At 49.1% G+C, this 19,874-nt stretch overlaps 1 protein-coding gene across 1 annotated transcript in view; it reads left to right on the forward strand.

The window, feature by feature from the left end:
* Positions 1-483: 483 nt before the first annotated feature.
* Positions 484-19,874, forward strand: part of LOC139663631 (serine/threonine-protein kinase MRCK beta-like) — a gene marked incomplete at both ends in the record, with an annotated part of 29,991 nt that continues 10,600 nt past the window's right edge. Inside the window, 15 exon segments of the mRNA XM_071542355.1 lie at positions 484-589; positions 883-1,007; positions 1,218-1,323; positions 1,909-1,971; positions 4,650-4,798; positions 5,192-5,289; positions 6,741-6,820; positions 12,017-12,100; positions 12,368-12,442; positions 12,645-12,750; positions 13,580-13,716; positions 15,359-15,498; positions 15,999-16,080; positions 16,222-16,438; positions 18,108-18,170. Coding sequence (XP_071398456.1) covers positions 484-589; positions 883-1,007; positions 1,218-1,323; positions 1,909-1,971; positions 4,650-4,798; positions 5,192-5,289; positions 6,741-6,820; positions 12,017-12,100; positions 12,368-12,442; positions 12,645-12,750; positions 13,580-13,716; positions 15,359-15,498; positions 15,999-16,080; positions 16,222-16,438; positions 18,108-18,170 — 1,631 coding nt within the window.

The following is a 19,874-nucleotide window of genomic DNA, read 5'->3' on the forward strand; positions in this document are numbered from 1 at the left end:
GACACGTCACTGTGTTGACACGTTACTGTTAACATGTTACTGTGTTAACATGTTACTGTGTTGACACGTTACTGTGTTGACACGTTACTGTGTTGACACGTTACTGTGTTAACATGTTACTGTGTTAACACGTTACTGTGTTGACACGTCACTGTGTTGACACGTTACTGTTAACATGTTACTGTGTTGACACGTTACTGTGTTGACATGTCACTGTGTTGACACGTTACTGTTAACATGTTACTGTGTTGACACGTTACTGTGTTAACATGTTACTGTGTTGACACGTTACTGTGTTGACATGTTACTGTGTTGACATGTTACTGTGTTGACATGTTACTGTGTTGACACGTTACTGTGTTAACATGTTACTGTGTTGACACGTTACTGTGTTGACATGTTACTGTGTTGACATGTTACTGTGTTAACATGTTACTGTGTTGACATGTTACTGTGTTGACATGTTACTGTGTTGACCTGCAGACAAACAGAGATGGACGAGGCAGTCGGAGCTCTGAAGGAGAAATATGAGAGAGACAGAAACATGCTGACAGAAGACAACCGCAAGCTAACTGCTGAGACTGACAAGGTGAGATACTACTACTATAGTACTACTACTGTAATACTGCTACTGTAATACTACTAGTACTACCACTACTACTACTATTTCAACTTGCACTTCTACTTCTACTACTATTTCTACTACTACTGCTACTTACTGCTGCTACCACTGTACTGTTGTTACTGTTATCAGGCCTGATGTTATTAATACTGCCTGCAGCTGTGGACAAAACAGCAAAGTGACTCTAAACTTTTATCTCTTCCTCCTCCTCCTCCTCCTCCTCCTCCTCCTCCTCCTCCTCCTCCTCCCCCTCCTCCTAGTTGTGTTCCTTTGTTGATAAGCTGACAGCTCAGAACCGTCAGTTGGAAGATGACCTGCAGGATTTGTCGTCTAAGAAGGAGAGTGTTGCTCACTGGGAGGCTCAGATAGCAGAGATCATCCAGTGGTGAGTAAACACAACATGTCCAGAATCACAGCAGCCAGACTTCAGCTGCTACTGTAGCTGCCAAGAAACTTCAGTCTGTTCTTTCCAAGAAAACTATCTAGTAGTAATAATAATAAGTGATGTTACATTCAGCCTTATAGCATCTTCTGGCATGGAAATATTTACAAATGCTGTGTGTGTGTGTGTGTGTGTGTGTGTGTGTGTGTGCAGGGTGAGTGATGAGAAGGATGCTCGAGGCTACCTTCAGGCTCTGGCCTCCAAGATGACAGAGGAGCTGGAGACGCTCCGCAGCTCCAGCCTGGGCACCAGACCTCTGGTAACACACACACACACACACACACACACACACACACCTGACATACACACTAATACACACTAATACACACAGTAACAGACACATCACATCAGAAAATGTTTCAGGATGTAAAACCTCAGCGGTAAACGTCAGGTTTTGGTGTCAGTCCCTCAGAACCAAAGAGCGAGGGCTTCTTCTTTCTAGAGCCGCCATTTTGAACCAAGAGACGTTCAACAGTCATACAGGGAGAGATCCATCAGAGGAGAGGAGAGAGACCAGCATGCACTGCAGTAGAGAGACAGGCTGGGTTTGAGGAAGGGGAGAAAGGCATTCTGGGAAACGTAGTAAATCACTGACTGATGTAGAAGTAGACGAGGCAGGTGGAATGTATTGATCATCACAGACTGATGGATCTGACAGGTTTCCTCTAAAGATCCAATGAGACGGACGACAACCTCTGAACACACTACTGACTCACTATAGTACCAGCAGTAGTGAGCGTGTACTATAGTACCAGCAGTAGTGAGCGTGTACTATAGTAGTAGTATTTGTACTGTACTACCTGTTGATTTTTATTGGATTCTTCTATCTGAAATGCTGCCTCAGCGAGAGTCAGGAGTGGCCACGCCCCCGCAGAAGCCCTGGCCTCCTATTGGTGGAGACAGGAGGGTGAGTGTGTCAGTCACCAGCTTCCAGCCAATGCTGACGCAGGACCTGGTTCTGGGCGGGTCCAAGGAGCTTGCATGGCTACTGGCTCGCATGTCTGTCACTCATAAGGCTGGCCGCTAGTGACTGGTGGAGCACACTGGTTCCCAAACTGGGTTCCAGGACCTTCTGGGGTCCTGAGGTTTGAGAAGACCTGGAATCAGCTGATGTGGGTGGAGCTCCAAGGACAGACCAGGATCAGTACCGCTGGTCCAGGATCAGTACAGGAACTGTTAGTCCAGGATCAGGACAGGAACCGTTAGTCCAGGAACAGGACAGGAACCGTTAGTCCAGGATCAGGACAGGAACTGTTAGTCCAGGAACAGGACAGGAGCCGTTAGTCCAGCATCAGTACAGGAACCGTTAGTCCAGAAACCGTTAGTCCAGAAACCGTTAGTCCAGGAAACGTTAGTCCAGGAACAGGACAGGAACAGTTAGTCCAGGATCAGTACAGGAACCGTTAGTCCAGAAACCGTTAGTCCAGGAAACATTAGTCCAGGAACAGGACAGGAACCGTTAGTCCAGGATCAGAACAGGAACCGTTAGTCCAGAAACCGTAAGTCCAAGAAACGTTAGTCCAGGAACAGGACAGGAACCGTTCGTCCAGGATCAGGACAGGAACCGTTAGTCCAGAAACCGTAAATCCAGAAACGTTAGTCCAGGAACAGGACAGGAACCGTTAGTCCAGGATCAGGACAGGAACCGTTAGTCCAGAAACCGTAAGTCCAAGAAACGTTAGTCCAGGATCAGGACAGGAACCGTTAGTCCAGGATCAGGACAGGAACCGTTAGTCCAGAAACCGTAAATCCAAGAAACGTTAGTCCAGGATCAGGACAGGAACCGTTAGTCCAGGATCAGGACAGGAACCACTGCTCCAGATGACCCACTGTCATGTGACATCATCAGCAGAGCGTCACCACATTATCGGCGAGCTTCATTCATCATCAGACACACAGAGGTCAAAGGTCACACAGGATGATGTCATCGCATGCTGCTGGTTCTAGCTTCATGTGATTGTGGCCTAATCCGCATTGGAGTCTCACATGAGGTCTACACCCGCTGAAATCTGAAACAAAGAAACAGCACACAGCCTCCGTTTGGGTTCCGTTATCCGGTTCCAAGTTTAGACAGGACGGATCCACGGACTCATGCGGTCTGCGCCAAATCCTGACCGACAGTCCGCCTCAGCAGAAATCGAGATCCGTCAGACCAGACGACGTTTTTCCAAACTTCAGTGATCAGGTTCTACCGGAGCCTGGAGGGAACTGACAGGAGGAGAACCCGGTGTGGTTCTGCTGCTGCAGAACCTGATGAAGGTCACCTGACCAAACCTCTAGAGAGGAAACCCTGTGAGCAGCAGTCTGCAGCCGGTCCACCTCGAGGTTCTCTGTCCTGAGTCAGACCTCTGCTGCTGTAAAGAGCTGAACCAGTCTGACCTCTGACCTCTGACCTCTGACCTCTCATTCACAAGCTGTTTTCTCTGTAAACTCTACAGACTGCAGTGTGATCAGCTGTTTCTGATGCTGACAGAAAACTAAACTAAACTAACTAAACTAACTAAACTAAACTAACTAAACTAAACTAAACTAAACCTAACTAAACTAACTAAACTAACTAAACTAAACTAAACTAACTAAACTAAACTAACTAAACTAACTAAACTAAACTAAACTAAACTAACTAAACTAACTAAACTAAACTAAACTAACTAAACTAACTAAACTAAACTAACTAAACTAAACTAAACTAACTAAACTAACTAAACTAAACTAACTAAACTAAACTAAACTAACTAAACTAACTAAACTAACTAAACTAACTAAACTAAACTAAACTAACTAACTAACTAACTAACTAACTAACTAACTAAACTAAACTAAACTAACTAAACTAACTAAACTAACTAAACTAAACTAAACTAACTAAACTAACTAAACTAACTAAACTAAACTAACTAAACTAACTAAACTAACTAAACTAAACTAACTAAACTAACTAAACTAACTAACTAAACTAAACTAAACTTAACTTCACTGTCTGCTGCTTCACATACTGAGCTGCTGCACATGAGGCTCTGCTGGAGGAGCAGGCTGGGACTCTGTATTATATAGATATATATATGTTATATAGATATATATGTTATATAGATATATATATGTTATATAGATATATATATCTATATGTTATATAGATATATATATGTACAGTACTGTGCAAAAGTCTTAGGCATTTCTTAGAAGTCTTAGATGTTTATTTGTTTTCTGCATCAGTGTCAGATTGCTGTTTATTTTACATTTTTGATTTTCAGAAACTTTTCATTTCATTCGTTTTGAAAGCATCTTCACTTTATGGATTTCTTTGACATATGCCTAAGACTTTTGCACACATATATATATATATTTATATATATACATATATATACAGTATATAAGTGTGTGTATATTATATATATATACTAGAATTTATAACCTCCTCTTCTCCTCTCTCCTCTCCTTGTCTCCTCTCCTCTCTCCTCCCTCCTCTCTCTCCTCCCCTCCTCTCTCCTCCTCTCCTCCTCTCCTCTCCTCCTCCTCCTCCTCTCCTTGTCTCCTCTCCTCCTCCTCCTCCTCCTCCTTCCTCCTCCTCCTCCTGTGTGTGTGTAGGACCCCCTGTGGAAGGTGAGGAGGAGTCAGAAGCTGGACATGTCGGCCCGTCTGGAGCTGCAGTCTGCTCTGGAGGCTGAGATCAGAGCCAAGCAGCTGGTCCAGGACGAGCTGCGCAGGGTCAAGGCCAACAACATCTCCTTCGAGAGGTCAGAGGTCAACCACACAGAGGGGGGGGAGGGGGGGGGAGAGAGAGAGAGAGAGAGGGGGGGGGAGGGAGAGAGAGAGGAGGGGGGTGGAGAGAGAGAGAGTTCACTACAAGATATTAAACATCTACAACTATAGACCTGATTCCCTGATTTCACTCCTCAGTTTATTCTTTCTCTCCCTCTCTCCCTGTCTCTCTCCCCCTGCCTGTCTGTCTCTCCCCCTGCCTGTCTCTCTCTCTGCCTGTCTGTCTCTCTCACTGTCTGTCTCTCTCTCCCCCTGCCTGTCTGTCTTTCCCCCCCTGTCTCTCTCTCCCCCTGTCTGTCTCTCTCTCCCCCTGTCTGTCTATCTCTCCCCCTGCCTGTCTCTCTCTCTGCCTGTCTGTCTCTCTGCAGTAAGCTGAAGGAGTCGGAGGTGAGGAGCAGGGAAATGTCTGAACAGCTGGAGAGTCTGAAGAAGGAGCTGGAGGAGAGCCGGTCCCGCTCCGAGAGAGGTGAGACAGCTGAGAGAGGTGAGACAGCTGAGGGAGGTGAGACAGCTGAGGGAGGTGAGACAGCTGAGAGAGGTGAGACAGCTGAGGGAGGTGAGACACCTGAGAGAGGTGAGACAGCTGAGAGAGGTGAGACAGCTGAGAGAGGTGAGACAGCTGAGAGAGGTGAGACAGCTGAGGGAGGTGAGACAGCTGAGAGAGGTGAGACAGCTGAAGCTGCTCCTCCACACATGGTGCCGACTCGACCTTTTTGGTTTTCCATTGGGCGAGTAGCAGGTAGAGGTCTTCACGGGTCTACCCGGACCCTAGGATCCGAGACCCGACCCGGGACCCGTACGGGTTCGGGTCCACGTTTTATTACGGTCAGTCGGGTCCGGGTCGGGTCCGGTTCTATTACCGCGGGTCCCGGGTCTGTTTGTCATTATGTGTAAAACCCGAGTGGATCGGAGCAGACCCGTGATCGGCGCCCTGTAACCCGATGATCAGGCTGACCTGGGATCAGGCTGACCTGGGATCAGGCTGACCTGGGATCGGGCTGACCTGGGATCAGGCTGACCTGGGATCAGATCACAAGAGAAAAGGTGAAAAAACGCCGAGCGGCTCCAGCGAGTCGGAGCGGAGGAAAAGATCAAGATGGAAACCTTCTGCACTGAGGGGAAAATAAGATATAAACTTTAGTTTTAATCCTCCATTGGACATGAGTTCATTTCCTCGTCACTCAGCCTGTTGTAGCTTCACAGCTTCTAGATCCATGATGGAGTCACACTGCCTCTGCTGGACACACTGTACAACTGACAAGTCTGTCTGTTATTCTGACGTCCTGACGTTCAATCACAAAATGGAGGACAGGCTGAAGGAGGACAGGCTGATGGAGGACAGGCTGAAGGAGGACAGGCTGAAGGAGGACGTCTGTCTCCAGGCACAGAGACCGTAACAAACAGGACAGAGCTTGGAGAGAAGTCAGAGAGGAAGTCAGACTGCCTGGTCAGTGATGCATTATTCATGAGCTCAGTCCAGCTGTCTGTCTGTCCTGTCAGCAGAGACAGAGACAGACACAGAGCCTGGAGGTCAGGCCCAGGACTTCCTGCCGACCTTCCCAGAGTTCCCCGGGCCGCGGTGCTGATCTATTCCCGATGATCCGGCCGGGGTCCCAGCGGGGTCCCAGCGGGGTCCCAGCGGGGTCACAGCGGGGTCACAGCGGGGTCACAGCGGGGTCACAGCGGGGTCACAGCGGGGTCACAGCGTAACGTTGTGTAGAGGTGAAGAGTCGCTTCACGTTTGGTGTGAACGCATCTTTAATCTGAGCTACAGGAAAATTACCATACTCTGTCTGTCTGTCTCTCTGTCTGTCTCTCTCTCTGTCTGTCTCTCTCTCTCTCTCTCTCTCTCTCTCTCTCTCTCTCTCTCTCTCTCTCTCTCTCTCTCTCTCTCTCTCTCTCTCTCTCTCTCTCTAGGTCTGAAGCTTCCTGACTTCCAGGACTCCATCTTTGAATACTTCAACACCTCTCCTCTGGCCCACGACCTGACCTTCAGGGTGAGTCACCTGTCTGTCTGCCTGTCTGTCTGTCTGTCTGCCTGTCTGTCTGCCTGTCTGTCTGTCTGTCTGTCTGCCTGTCTGCCTGTCTGTCTGTCTGCCAGACAGAGGGGCGGGGCCATGTTTGAAGCTCCTCCCCTCCCATCACTCCTCCAATCAGAGCGTCTCACAGACAGTGTCAGTAGTTGGAGGTTCTCCAGGTTCTGCTGGTTCTGAACTCGCTGAGTCAGGTGTTTGCTGTATATTTGTCTGGAAGCCGCTCTGATTGGAGGAGTGATGGGAGGGGAGGAGCTTGGTGAAACATGGCTCCGCCCCTCCGTCTGCCCCTCTGCTCTTTACCCAGCATGCTCTGGGCCAGTTTCCTGAGGTGAAGCAGGTCAGGACAGAGAGGGCAGGCCGCCATGTTGGATCCAGGCTGCAGGTTACAGACACAGCTGCTGTTTGGTCAGTAGATCAGACAGTGTGTCAGTAGTTCAGACAGTGTGTCAGTAGTTCAGTGTCAGTAGTTCAGACAGTGTGTCAGTAGATCAGACAGTGTGTCAGTAGATCAGACAGTGTGTCAGTAGTTCAGACAGTGTGTCATTAGTTCAGTGTGTCAGTAGTTCAGACAGTGTGTCAGTAGTTCAGACAGTGTGTCAGTAGTTCAGTGTCCGTAGTTCAGACAGTGTGTCAGTAGTTCAGTGTGTCGGTAGATCAGACAGTGTGTCAGTAGTTCAGACAGTGTGTCAGTAGTTCAGACAGTGTGTCAGTAGTTCAGTGTGTCAGTAGTTCAGTGTGTCAGTAGATCAGACAGTGTGTCAGTAGTTCAGATAGTGTGTCAGTAGTTCAGTGTGTCAGTAGTTCAGACAGTGTGTCATTAGTTCAGTGTGTCAGTAGTTCAGACAGTGTCAGTAGTTCAGATAGTGTGTCAGTAGTTCAGTGTGTCAGTAGTTCAGTGTGTCAGTAGATCAGACAGTGTGTCAGTAGTTCAGATAGTGTGTCAGTAGTTCAGACAGTGTGTCAGTAGTTCAGTGTCAGTAGTTCAGACAGTGTGTCAGTAGTTCAGACAGTGTGTCAGTAGTTCAGTGTGTCAGTAGTTCAGACAGTGTCAGTAGTTCAGATAGTGTGTCAGTAGTTCAGTGTGTCAGTAGTTCAGTGTGTCAGTAGATCAGACAGTGTGTCAGTAGTTCAGACAGTGTGTCAGTAGATCAGACAGTGTGTCAGTAGTTCAGACAGTGTGTCAGTAGTTCAGTGTCAGTAGTTCAGACAGTGTGTCAGTAGTTCAGTGTGTCAGTAGATCAGACAGTGTGTCAGTAGATCAGACAGTGTGTCAGTAGATCAGACAGTGTGTCATTAGTTCAGTGTGTCAGTAGTTCAGACAGTGTGTCAGTAGTTCAGACAGTGTGTCAGTAGTTCAGACAGTGTGTCATTAGTTCAGTGTGTCAGTAGTTCAGACAGTGTGTCAGTAGTTCAGACAGTGTGTCAGTAGTTCAGTGTGTCAGTAGATCAGACAGTGTCAGTAGATCAGACAGTGTGTCAGTAGTTCAGACAGTGTGTCATTAGTTCAGTGTGTCAGTAGTTCAGACAGTGTGTCAGTAGTTCAGACAGTGTGTCATTAGTTCAGTGTGTCAGTAGTTCAGACAGTGTGTCAGTAGTTCAGACAGTGTGTCAGTAGTTCAGTGTCCGTAGTTCAGACAGTGTGTCAGTAGTTCAGTGTGTCGGTAGATCAGACAGTGTGTCAGTAGTTCAGACAGTGTGTCAGTAGTTCAGACAGTGTGTCAGTAGTTCAGACAGTGTGTCAGTAGTTCAGTGTGTCAGTAGTTCAGTGTGTCAGTAGTTCAGACAGTGTGTCAGTAGTTCAGTGTGTCAGTAGTTCAGACAGTGTCAGTAGTTCAGATAGTGTGTCAGTAGTTCAGTGTGTCAGTAGTTCAGTGTGTCAGTAGATCAGACAGTGTGTCAGTAGTTCAGATAGTGTGTCAGTAGTTCAGACAGTGTGTCAGTAGTTCAGTGTCAGTAGTTCAGACAGTGTGTCAGTAGTTCAGACAGTGTGTCATTAGTTCAGTGTGTCAGTAGTTCAGACAGTGTCAGTAGTTCAGATAGTGTGTCAGTAGTTCAGTGTGTCAGTAGTTCAGTGTGTCAGTAGATCAGACAGTGTGTCAGTAGTTCAGATAGTGTGTCAGTAGTTCAGACAGTGTGTCAGTAGTTCAGTGTCAGTAGTTCAGACAGTGTGTCAGTAGTTCAGACAGTGTGTCAGTAGTTCAGTGTGTCCGTAGTTCAGACAGTGTGTCAGTAGTTCAGATAGTGTGTCAGTAGTTCAGACAGTGTCAGTAGTTCAGATAGTGTGTCAGTAGTTCAGTGTGTCAGTAGTTCAGTGTGTCAGTAGATCAGACAGTGTGTCAGTAGTTCAGATAGTGTGTCAGTAGTTCAGACAGTGTGTCAGTAGTTCAGTGTCAGTAGTTCAGACAGTGTGTCAGTAGTTCAGACAGTGTGTCAGTAATTCAGTGTGTCCGTAGTTCAGACAGTGTGTCAGTAGTTCAGTGTCGGTAGATCAGACAGTGTGTCAGTAGTTCAGTGTGTCAGTAGATCAGACAGTGTGTCAGTAGTTCAGTGTGTCAGTAGTTCAGTGTGTCAGTAGTTCAGACAGTGTGTCATTAGTTCAGTGTGTCAGTAGTTCAGACAGTGTCAGTAGTTCAGATAGTGTGTCAGTAGTTCAGTGTGTCAGTAGTTCAGACAGTGTGTCAGTAGTTCAGATAGTGTGTCAGTAGTTCAGTGTGTCAGTAGTTCAGATAGTGTGTCAGTAGTTCAGACCGTGTCAGTAGTTCAGTGTGTCAGTAGTTCAGACAGTGTGTCAGTAGTTCAGATAGTGTGTCAGTAGTTCAGTGTGTCAGTAGTTCAGATAGTGTGTCAGTAGTTCAGTGTGTCAGTAGTTCAGACAGTGTGTCAGTAGTTCAGACAGTGTGTCAGTAGTTCAGATAGTGTGTCAGTAGTTCAGTGTGTCAGTAGTTCAGACAGTGTGTCATTAGTTCAGTGTGTCAGTAGTTCAGACAGTGTGTCAGTAGTTCAGATAGTGTGTCAGTAGTTCAGTGTGTCAGTAGTTCAGACAGTGTGTCATTAGTTCAGTGTGTCAGTAGTTCAGACAGTGTGTCAGTAGTTCAGTGTGTCAGTAGTTCAGTGTGTCAGTAGTTCAGATAGTGTGTCAGTAGTTCAGATAGTGTGTCAGTAGTTCAGTGTGTCAGTAGTTCAGATAGTGTGTCAGTAGTTCAGACAGTGTGTCAGTAGTTCAGTGTGTCAGTAGCTGAAGCTGTCTGTCTCTCTCTGATAAGGCGTCAGTGTCCTCGTCTGCCTCCTCTCTTCTAGCCTGTTTGGAAGAAGTAAGTTCCTCGTCCAGATTACCCACAATCCCTAGCTTCCTCTAGCCCTACCCATAATCCCCTGGTGCCAGCATGGTGCCGATCTGCCGTAGCCCCGCCTCCATCTGCCGATTCAAACGGAACCGTTAGAAAAGGGGCGGAGCCTCTGTGGGCCGTCATCAGGCTCCGGACCAATCAAAGTGCGTGTGGGCGGAGCCTGGTGCTGACGGGACAGAGGGAGGGGGGGGGGGGGCCTGTTTTCACACTCTGAGCCAATCAAACGGCTCCTCAGGATCAGTTAGTTGCGCTCTAAACCGGTCTGAACATTTCGCCACTTTTCAGATTTATAAAAACAAACTTGAGTGAAAATGTGAGTCGGGGTCAGGGAGGTGAGACAGTACAGGGCACAGAGCTCCGGTGCGTCCTCGCCCTCCGGTCCCGCTCTGGTTTCTTGTCTTTCTTCCATCTGACGGTTCTGTTGTAGTTTTAGTTGGATAAAGCTCTGGCTCTGGCTCCGTGTCCGAGCCGAGGCCCGGGACGCTCCTCTGCTCCGGCTGCGGTTTCTCTCTCAGAGAACGAAAGATAAACACATCGGTGTTCATTCAGAGCGTTTATCCGTCTGTGGTGCATTGTGGGAGTGAAGGGGCGGAGCCTGAGGTGCAACATTTCAGGTTGGATTGTGATTTGTAAAGGAAATGCAGGTGTGTGTACTCATGGTTTTATGAATCTGATTATGTTTATGCGCTGAGCTTTTCCTCTTCAGGGTGGAATCGGTTTTATAAACGAGGCAGAAGTTTCCAGACCTGTTGGTGTGAGACGGAGGTGTGGCTACGCAACATTAGCATTATGCTAGTAGCATGCTAATATGGACTAGCTTCCAGTCTTGGAAGGTAGTGACCTTTGACCTCGGTGTCCAGCTGGGATTTAGCTGTAGCATCGTTAGCATCGTTAGCATCATGTGTGAAAAGAGCAGTTCATTTAAACCAGTCTGTAATGTTTAAAGACTCATTAATATTAATCAGTCTGTTGTGTCCTGGCCAGCTCTCCTCACACAGTAGCAGTACTACATCAGTACTACATCAGTACTACATCAGTACTACATCAGTACTACTCAGCTGCTAACCAATAGCTAAAGCCTACAGGATGGAATGACTCTGGTTAGCATAGCCTGACCTCACAAACCCCTGTTAGCCATTAGCTGTTAGCCATTAGCTGTTAGCCATTAGCTGTTAGCCATTAGCTGTTAGCATAGCCACCCAGCGCTCCACTAACTATCAGCTGATGAAACAGGAAGCTGCAACCTGATGAAGCTCTGGAGTCTGATCTCTCTGGACTGAATGCATAGATTCAGTGATCAGCTGGGATCAGGTGGGATCAGCTGGGACCGGGTGGGATCAGGCGGGGTCAGTTGGGATCAGGTGGGATCAGCTGGGGTCGGGTGGGGTCAGGTGGGATCAGCTGGGATCGGGTGGGATCAGCTCGGATCAGGTGGGACCAGGTGGGATCAGCTGGGATCAGGTGGGATCAGGTGGGATCAGGTGGGACCAGGTGGGGTCAGGTGGGGTCAGCTGGGATCAGGTGGGATCAGGTGGGATCAGGCGGGGTCAGCTGGGATCAGCTGGGATCAGGTGGGATCAGCTGGTCTGAGTGACTCAGCTGATCTGTGATCTGACTGATTTTAATCATCAACCTTCATGACAGAAATCAGAAGACACTAACTGATCTGGTTCCTACAGAACACACAGCTGTTCTTCATGTGTGTGGCAGCAGGTTCTAACATGAATATTGAATATGTTAATATTGAATATGTTAATATTGAATATGTTAATGATGTTTAAAGTATCACCTCCTGACCTCTGACCCACAGACCAGCTCTGTCACTGATGTTGACTCCACCCCCCTGAAACCAGAGACCACGCCCCCTTCACCCTCCACCACCTCCGAGCACGATGTGAGACACACACACACACCACACACACACACACACACACACACTCACCACACACACACACACACACACACACACACACACACACCACACACACACACACACACCACACACACACACACACACACCATGAGATTCACATTCTACAGAACCTTTAAGATACTGAGTATCATCCTGTCTCTCTCTCTCTCTCTCTCTCTCTGTCTGTCTCTCTGTCTCCCTCTCTCTCTCTCTCTGTCTCTCTCTCGCTCTCTCTCTCTCTCTCTCCAGGAACCAGTCAAACCAGTTGCGGTCCCAGCCAGCCCCTCCCCTGCCTACCAGACCTCAGCACTGACCACACCAAAGGTACACACACACACACACACACAGACACACACACACACACACACCAGAGAGTGTGTGTTCAAAATAACTTTTTTCTCTAAGTCCCATAATAATAATGTGTGTGTGTGTGTGTGTGTGTGTGTGTGTGTGTGTGTGTGTGTGTGTGTGTGTGTGTGTGTGTGTGTGTGTGTGTGTGTGTGTGTGTGTGTGTGTGTGTGTGCAGCCCAAAGCTCACCAGCTGAGCATCAAGACGTTCTCCAGTCCGACGCAGTGCACACACTGCACCTCTCTGATGGTGGGACTCATCAGACAGGGCTACGCCTGTGAAGGTACACACACACACACACACACACACACACACACACCACACACACACACACACACACACACACACACACACACACACACACACACACACACACACACACACACACACACACCACACACACACACACACACACACACACACACACACACAGCAGTTCTCTGTTTTCCACTAGATAACAATAATGTTAATCTAATCTATATCTCTCTGCCTGTCTGTCTGTCTCTCTGCCTGTCTCTCTCTCTCCCTGCCTGTCTCTCCCCCTCTCTCTCTGCCTGTCTCTCCCCCTGCCTGTCTCTCTCCCTGCCTGTCTCTCCCCCTCTCTCCCTGCCTGTCTCTCTCTCTCTCTCCCTGCCTGTCTCTCTCTCTGCCTCCCTCTCTGCCTGCCTGTCTCTCTCTGCCTGCCTGTCTCTCTCTCTGCCTGTCTCTCTCTCTCCCTGCCTGTCTCTCTCTCTCTGCCTGTCTCCCTCTCTCTCCCTGCCTGTCTCTCCCCCTGTCTGTCTCTCCCCCTGCCTGCCTGTCTGTCTCTCCCCCTCTCTCCCTGCCTGTCTCTCCCCCTGCCTGCCTGTCTCTCCCCCTGTCTGTCTCTCCCTCTGCCTGTCTGTCTCTCTGCCTCCCTCTCCCCCTGCCTCCCTCTCCCCCTGCCTGCCTGTCTCTCCCCCTGTCTGTCTCTCCCTCTGCCTGTCTGTCTCTCTGCCTCCCTCTCCCCCTGCCTCCCTCTCCCCCTGCCTGTCTCTCCCCCCCTGCCTGTCTCTCCCCCTGCCTGCCTGTCTCTCCCCCTGCCTGCCTGTCTCTCCCCCTGCCTGTCTGTCTCTCTCTCTGTCTCTCTGCAGTGTGTTCGTTTATCTGTCATGTGTCCTGTAGAGATCAGGCTCCTCAGCTCTGTCCCATCCCAGCAGAGCAGGCCAAGAGGCCGCTGGGCATCGACGTGCAGAGAGGGATCGGGACCGCTTACAAGGGCTACGTCAGGGTGAGGACGCAGTACTGACGCAGTACTGACGCAGTACTGACAGAGTACTGACAGAGTACTGACGCAGTACTGACGCAGTACTGACAGAGTACTGACGCAGTACTGACGCAGTACTGACAGAGCACTGACAGAGTACTGACAGAGTACTGACAGAGCACTGACGCAGTACTGATGCAGTACTGACAGAGTACTGACAGAGCACTGACAGTACTGACGCAGTACTGACAGAGTACTGACGCAGTACTGACGCAGTACTGACGCAGTACTGACGCAGTACTGACGCAGTACTAACAGTACTGACACGGTACTGACGCAGTACTGACAGAACACTGACAGAGCACTGACGCAGTACTGACACAGTACTGACAGAGTACTGACAGAGTACTGACGCAGTACTGACAGAGCACTGACAGAGTACTGACAGAGTACTGACGCAGTACTGACAGAGCACTGACAGAGCACTGACGCAGTACTGACACAGTACTGACAGAGTACTGACAGTACTGACGCAGTACTGACAGTACTGACAGAGCACTGACAGAGTACTGACACTGTACTGACGCAGTACTGACGCAGTACTGACGCAGTACTGATGCGGTATGCAGTACTGACACAGTATTAACAGTACTAACTAGTGATGGGCCTGTATGTGGAGTCAGTACACACAGTAGTAGTAGTACATGTGGAGTCAGTACACACAGTAGTAGTAGTACATGTGGAGTCAGTACACACAGTAGTAGTAGTACATGTGGAGTCAGTACACACAGTAGTAGTAGTACATGTGGAGTCAGTACACACAGTAGTAGTAGTACATGTGGAGTCAGTACACACAGTAGTAGTAGTACATGTGGAGTCAGTACACACAGTAGTAGTAGTACATGTGGAGTCAGTACACACAGTAGTAGTAGTACATGTGGAGTCAGTACACACAGTAGTAGTAGTACATGTGGAGTCAGTACACACAGTAGTAGTAGTACATGTGGAGTCAGTACACACAGTAGTAGTAGTACATGTGGAGTCAGTACACACAGTAGTAGTAGTAGTACATACAGAACATGTTTGGCTCCATGTATCCAGTGGACTCAGGTCAGCAGTGGATGGTCTGACACACTGAGCTGCAGCAGACTGAAGCACCTTGTTGTTCTGTATGAAACATGAAAGTGTTTTTCACAGCTGAGAGATGAGCTGCTGTCTGTCTTCAGAGAAACTGACAGACGTTTTAAACTGAAGTCTGTGTCTGTGCTGCAGACCAGCTAACAGACCAGCTAACAGACCAGCTAACAGACCAGCTAACAGACCAGCTAACAGACCAGCTAACAGACCTGTGACCGTATGGATTTATACTGTGTAGATATTTACATACATGTGTGTGTCATGTATGTTCAGATGCAGAAGGCAGAGAGCCTGTTCATCATGCAGTGAAGCATGATGTGTGGTGTCCTGTGTATATACTGTATATTTATGTGTGTGTGTGTGTGTGTGTGTGTGTGTGTGTGTGTGTGTGTGTGTGTGTGTGTGTGTGTGTGTTGTGTGTGTGTGTGTGTGTGTGTGTGTGTGTGTGTGTGTGTGTGTGTGTGTGTGTGTGTGTGTGTGTGTGTGTGTGTGTGTGTGTGTGTGTGTGTGTGTGTGTGTGTGTGTGCAGATCCCGAAGCCCAGTGGGGTGAAGAAGGGCTGGCAGAGAGCCTTTGCTGTGGTGTGTGACTGTAAGCTTTTCCTCTACGAGGTTCCAGAGGGGAAATCCACCCAGCCGGGCGTGGTGGCCAGTCTGGTGCTGGACCTCAGGTACCTGTCTGTCTGCTCACCTGTCTGTCTGTCTGTCTGTCTGTCTGCTCACCTGTCTGTCTGCTCACCTGTCTGTCTGTCTGTCTGCTCACCTGTCTGTCTGTCTGTCTGCTCACCTGTCTGTCTGCTCACCTGTCTGTCTGTCTGCTCACCTGTCTGTCTGCTCACCTGTCTGTCTGCTCACCTGTCTGTCTGTCTGTCTGTCTGCTCACCTGTCTGTCTGCTCACCTGTCTGTCTGTCTGCTCACCTGTCTCTCTGTCTGCTCACCTGGTTATACTAATGCATTATCTATTCTCCTGTTATATTGTTCTGTTTTTTATATTACGGACTTAAAAATGTACAAAATGTTCAGATGTCTGAATAATACTGAGTGTGTGTGTGTGTGTGTGTGTGTGTGTGTGTGTGTGTGTGTGTGTGTGTGTGTGTGTGTGTGTGTGTGTGTGTGTGTGTGTGTGTGTGTGTGTGTGTGTGTGTGTGTGTGTGTGTGTGTGTGTTGCAGAGATGAGGAGTTCTCAGTCAGTTCTGTTTTGGCATCAGATGTGATCCACGCTACCAGGAAGGACGTTCCCTGTATCTTCAGAGTGAGTCACTGTCCCCTCCTGCTTTAATATAGGATCCTCTGTATTCCCTGTCCCCTCCTACTCTATATTTGACTCACTTACAGTTTATTGAACAGTGTTATTAGTGTTGTTATTGACCCCTGACCCCCCCCCCCCCCCCAGGTCACCTCCTCCCTGCTCAGCTCCCCCCTGCGCTCCGTCTCTCTCCTGGTCCTGGCGGAGAGCGAGGCGGAGAAGCGGAGGTGGGTGGGGATCCTGGAGGGTCTGCAGACCATCCTGACCAAGAACCTGCTGAGGAACCGACAGGTGCACGTTCTGCAGGAGGCCTACGACTCCTCACTGCCTGTCATCAAGACCACTCTGTCTGCTGCAGTACTGGGTTAGTACTACTACTGTAATACTACTGTAGTACTACTGTAGTACTACTGTAATACTGTTGCAATATGACTCATACCTTCTTGACTCTGTCTGCTGCAGTACTGGGTTAGTACTACTACGGTTATTAAAGGAACAGTCCCTCCAAAAATGAAAATGTAGTCATGTCAGTCAGTCTGTCACAGAACACACAGACAGGTCCAGGTCCAGGTCCAGGTCCAGGTCCAGGTCCATGTCCATGTCCAGGTCCAGGTCCAGGTCCAGGTCCAGGTCCATGTCCAGGTCCAGGTCCAGGTCCTCCTGCAGAACAGCTGGAGGGAGCAGGAACAGGAACCGGTTCGCTTATAACCGGAACATTATTTGCAGTTTTTGGAACTCTAAAGAAACGGCCTGCAGCAGCTTGTGTTGTTTTGAAGGCTGTGACACAACTCACTGTCTGTTACCTGGACAACAGACTGACAACAGACTGACAACAGACTGACAACAGACTGACAGCAAGATGACAACAGACTGACAGCAAGGTGACAGCAAGGTGACAACAGACTGACAACAGACTGACAACAGACTGACAGCAAGGAGACAACAGACTGACAACAGACTGACAACAGACTGACAGCAAGGTGACAACAGACTGACAACAGACTGACAACAGACTGACAGCAAGGTGACAACAGACTGACAACAGACTGACAACAGACTGACAGCAAGGTGACAACAGACTGACAGCAAGGTGACAACAGACTGACAACAGACTGACAACAGACTGACAGCAAGGTGACAACAGACTGACAACAGACTGACAGCAAGGTGACAACAGACTGACAACAGACTGACAGCAAGGTGACAACACTGACAACAGACTGACAACAGACTGACATCAAGGTGACAACAGACTGACAGCAAGGTGACAACAGACTGACAACAGACTGACAACAGACTGACAGCAAGGTGACAACAGACTGACAACAGACTGACAGCAAGGTGACAACAGACTGACAACAGACTGACAGCAAGGTGACAACAGACTGACAACAGACTGACAACAGACTGACAGCAAGGTGACAACAGACTGACAACAGACTGACAGCAAGGTGACAACAGACTGACAACAGACTGACAACAGACTGACAACAGACTGACAGCAAGGTGACAACAGACTGACAACAGACTGACAACAGACTGACAGCAAGGTGACAACAGACTGACAGCAAGGTGACAACAGACTGACAACAGACTGACAACAGACTGACAACAGACTGACAGCAAGGTGACAACAGACTGACAACAGACTGACAGCAAGGTGACAACAGACGGCAGACGAGTTTCTGACTGACAGAAACTGACAGGGTCAGAAGTTGTTCTGGAGAATCGTCCAGCTGTTCAGAATGTTTTATGATCAATAAGAGGAATCTGTAGTGTGGTCGCTTATACCTCTCTGTCTGTCTGTCTGTCTCTCTCTCTCTCTCTCTCTGTCTCTCTCTCTCTCTCTCTCTCTGTCTCTCTCTCTCTCTCTCTCTCTCTCTCTCTCTCTGTCTCTCTGTCTCTCTCTCTCTGTCTCTCTCTCTCTCTGTCTCTCTGTCTCTGTCTCTGTCTCTGTCTCTCTGTCTCTCTGTCTCTCTTGTTCTCTCTCTCTCTCTCTCTCTCTCTCTCTCGCTCTCTCTCTCTCTCTGCAGATCGGGAGCGGATCGCCCTGGGAACTGAGGACGGGCTGTTTGTGGTGGAGGTGACCAGAGACGGTGAGACAGACAGACAGACAGGTTAAGGTAGTCCAAGGGGTACACCATGTACCTCTGTAGGATTACTAGGGTAGTCCGGGCTAGTCCAGGGTAGTTCTGGGTAGTCCGGGGTAGTTCAGGGTAGTCCATGGTAGTTTGGGTAGTCCAGGGTAGTCCAGGGTAGTTCTGGGTAGTCCGGGGTAGTTCAGGGTAGTCCAGGGTAGCTCAGGGTAGTCCAGGGTAGTTTAGGGTAGTCCAGGGTAGTCCATGGTAGTTTGGGTAGTCCAGGGTAGTCCATGGTAGTTTGGGTAGTCCAGGGTAGTCCAGGGTAGTTCTGGGTAGCTCAGGGTAGTCCAGGGTAGTTCTGGGTAGTCCAGGGTAGTTCAGGGTAGTCCATGGTAGTTTGGGTAGTCCAGGGTAGTCCATGGTAGTTTGGGTAGTCCAGGGTAGTCCATGGTAGTTCGGGTAGTCCAGGGTAGTCCAGGGTAGTTCTGGGTAGCTCAGGGTAGTCCAGGGTAGTTCTGGGTAGTCCAGGGTAGTTCAGGGTAGTTCAGGGTAGTCCAGGGTAGTTTAGGGTAGTCCAGGGTAGTCCATGGTTGTTTGGGTAGTCCAGGGTAGTCCATGGTAGTTTGGGTAGTCCAGGGTAGTCCAGGGTAGTCCAGGGTAGTTCTGGGTAGTTCAGGGTAGTCCAGGGTAGTCCAGGGTAGTCCAGGGTAGTTTAGGGTAGTCCAGGGTAGTCCATGGTAGTTTGGGTAGTCCAGGGTAGTTCTGGGTAGTCCGGGGTAGTTCAGGGTAGTCCATGGTAGTTTGGGTAGTCCAGGGTAGTCCAGGGTAGTTCTGGGTAGTCCGGGGTAGTTCAGGGTAGTCCAGGGTAGCTCAGGGTAGTCCAGGGTAGTTTAGGGTAGTCCAGGGTAGTCCATGGTAGTTTGGGTAGTCCAGGGTAGTCCATGGTAGTTTGGGTAGTCCAGGGTAGTCCAGGGTAGTTCTGGGTAGCTCAGGGTAGTCCAGGGTAGTTCTGGGTAGTCCAGGGTAGTCCAGGGTAGTTCAGGGTAGTCCATGGTAGTTTGGGTAGTCCAGGGTAGTCCATGGTAGTTTGGGTAGTCCAGGGTAGTCCATGGTAGTTCGGGTAGTCCAGGGTAGTCCAGGGTAGTTCTGGGTAGCTCAGGGTAGTCCAGGGTAGTTCTGGGTAGTTCAGGGTAGTCCAGGGTAGTTTAGGGTAGTCCAGGGTAGTCCATGGTTGTTTGGGTAGTCCAGGGTAGTCCATGGTAGTTTGGGTAGTCCAGGGTAGTCCAGGGTAGTTCTGGGTAGTTCAGGGTAGTCCAGGGTAGTCCAGGGTAGTCCAGGGTAGTTTAGGGTAGTCCAGGGTAGTCCATGGTAGTTTGGGTAGTCCAGGGTAGTTCTGGGTAGTCCAGGGTAGTTCAGGGTCATCCAGGGTAGTCCAGGGTAGTTCTGGGTAGTCCGGGGTAGTTCAGGGTAGTCCAGGGTAGCTCAGGGTAGTCCAGGGTAGTTTAGGGTAGTCCAGGGTAGTCCATGGTAGTTTGGGTAGTCCAGGGTAGTCCATGGTAGTTTGGGTAGTCCAGGGTAGTTCTGGGTAGCTCAGGGTAGTCCAGGGTAGTTCTGGGTAGTCCAGGGTAGTTCAGGGTAGTCCATGGTAGTTTGGGTAGTCCAGGGTAGTCCAGGGTAGTTCAGGGTAGTCCAGGGTAGTTTAGGTAGTCCAGGGTAGTC

Source organism: Centroberyx affinis, unplaced genomic scaffold (assembly GCF_046629955.1).
Source record: "Centroberyx affinis isolate AG114_WGS23_722 - 3 ecotype Tasmania unplaced genomic scaffold, CSIRO-AGI_Caff_v1 ptg004063l_1, whole genome shotgun sequence".
Taxonomy (NCBI): Eukaryota; Metazoa; Chordata; class Actinopteri; order Beryciformes; family Berycidae; genus Centroberyx; species Centroberyx affinis.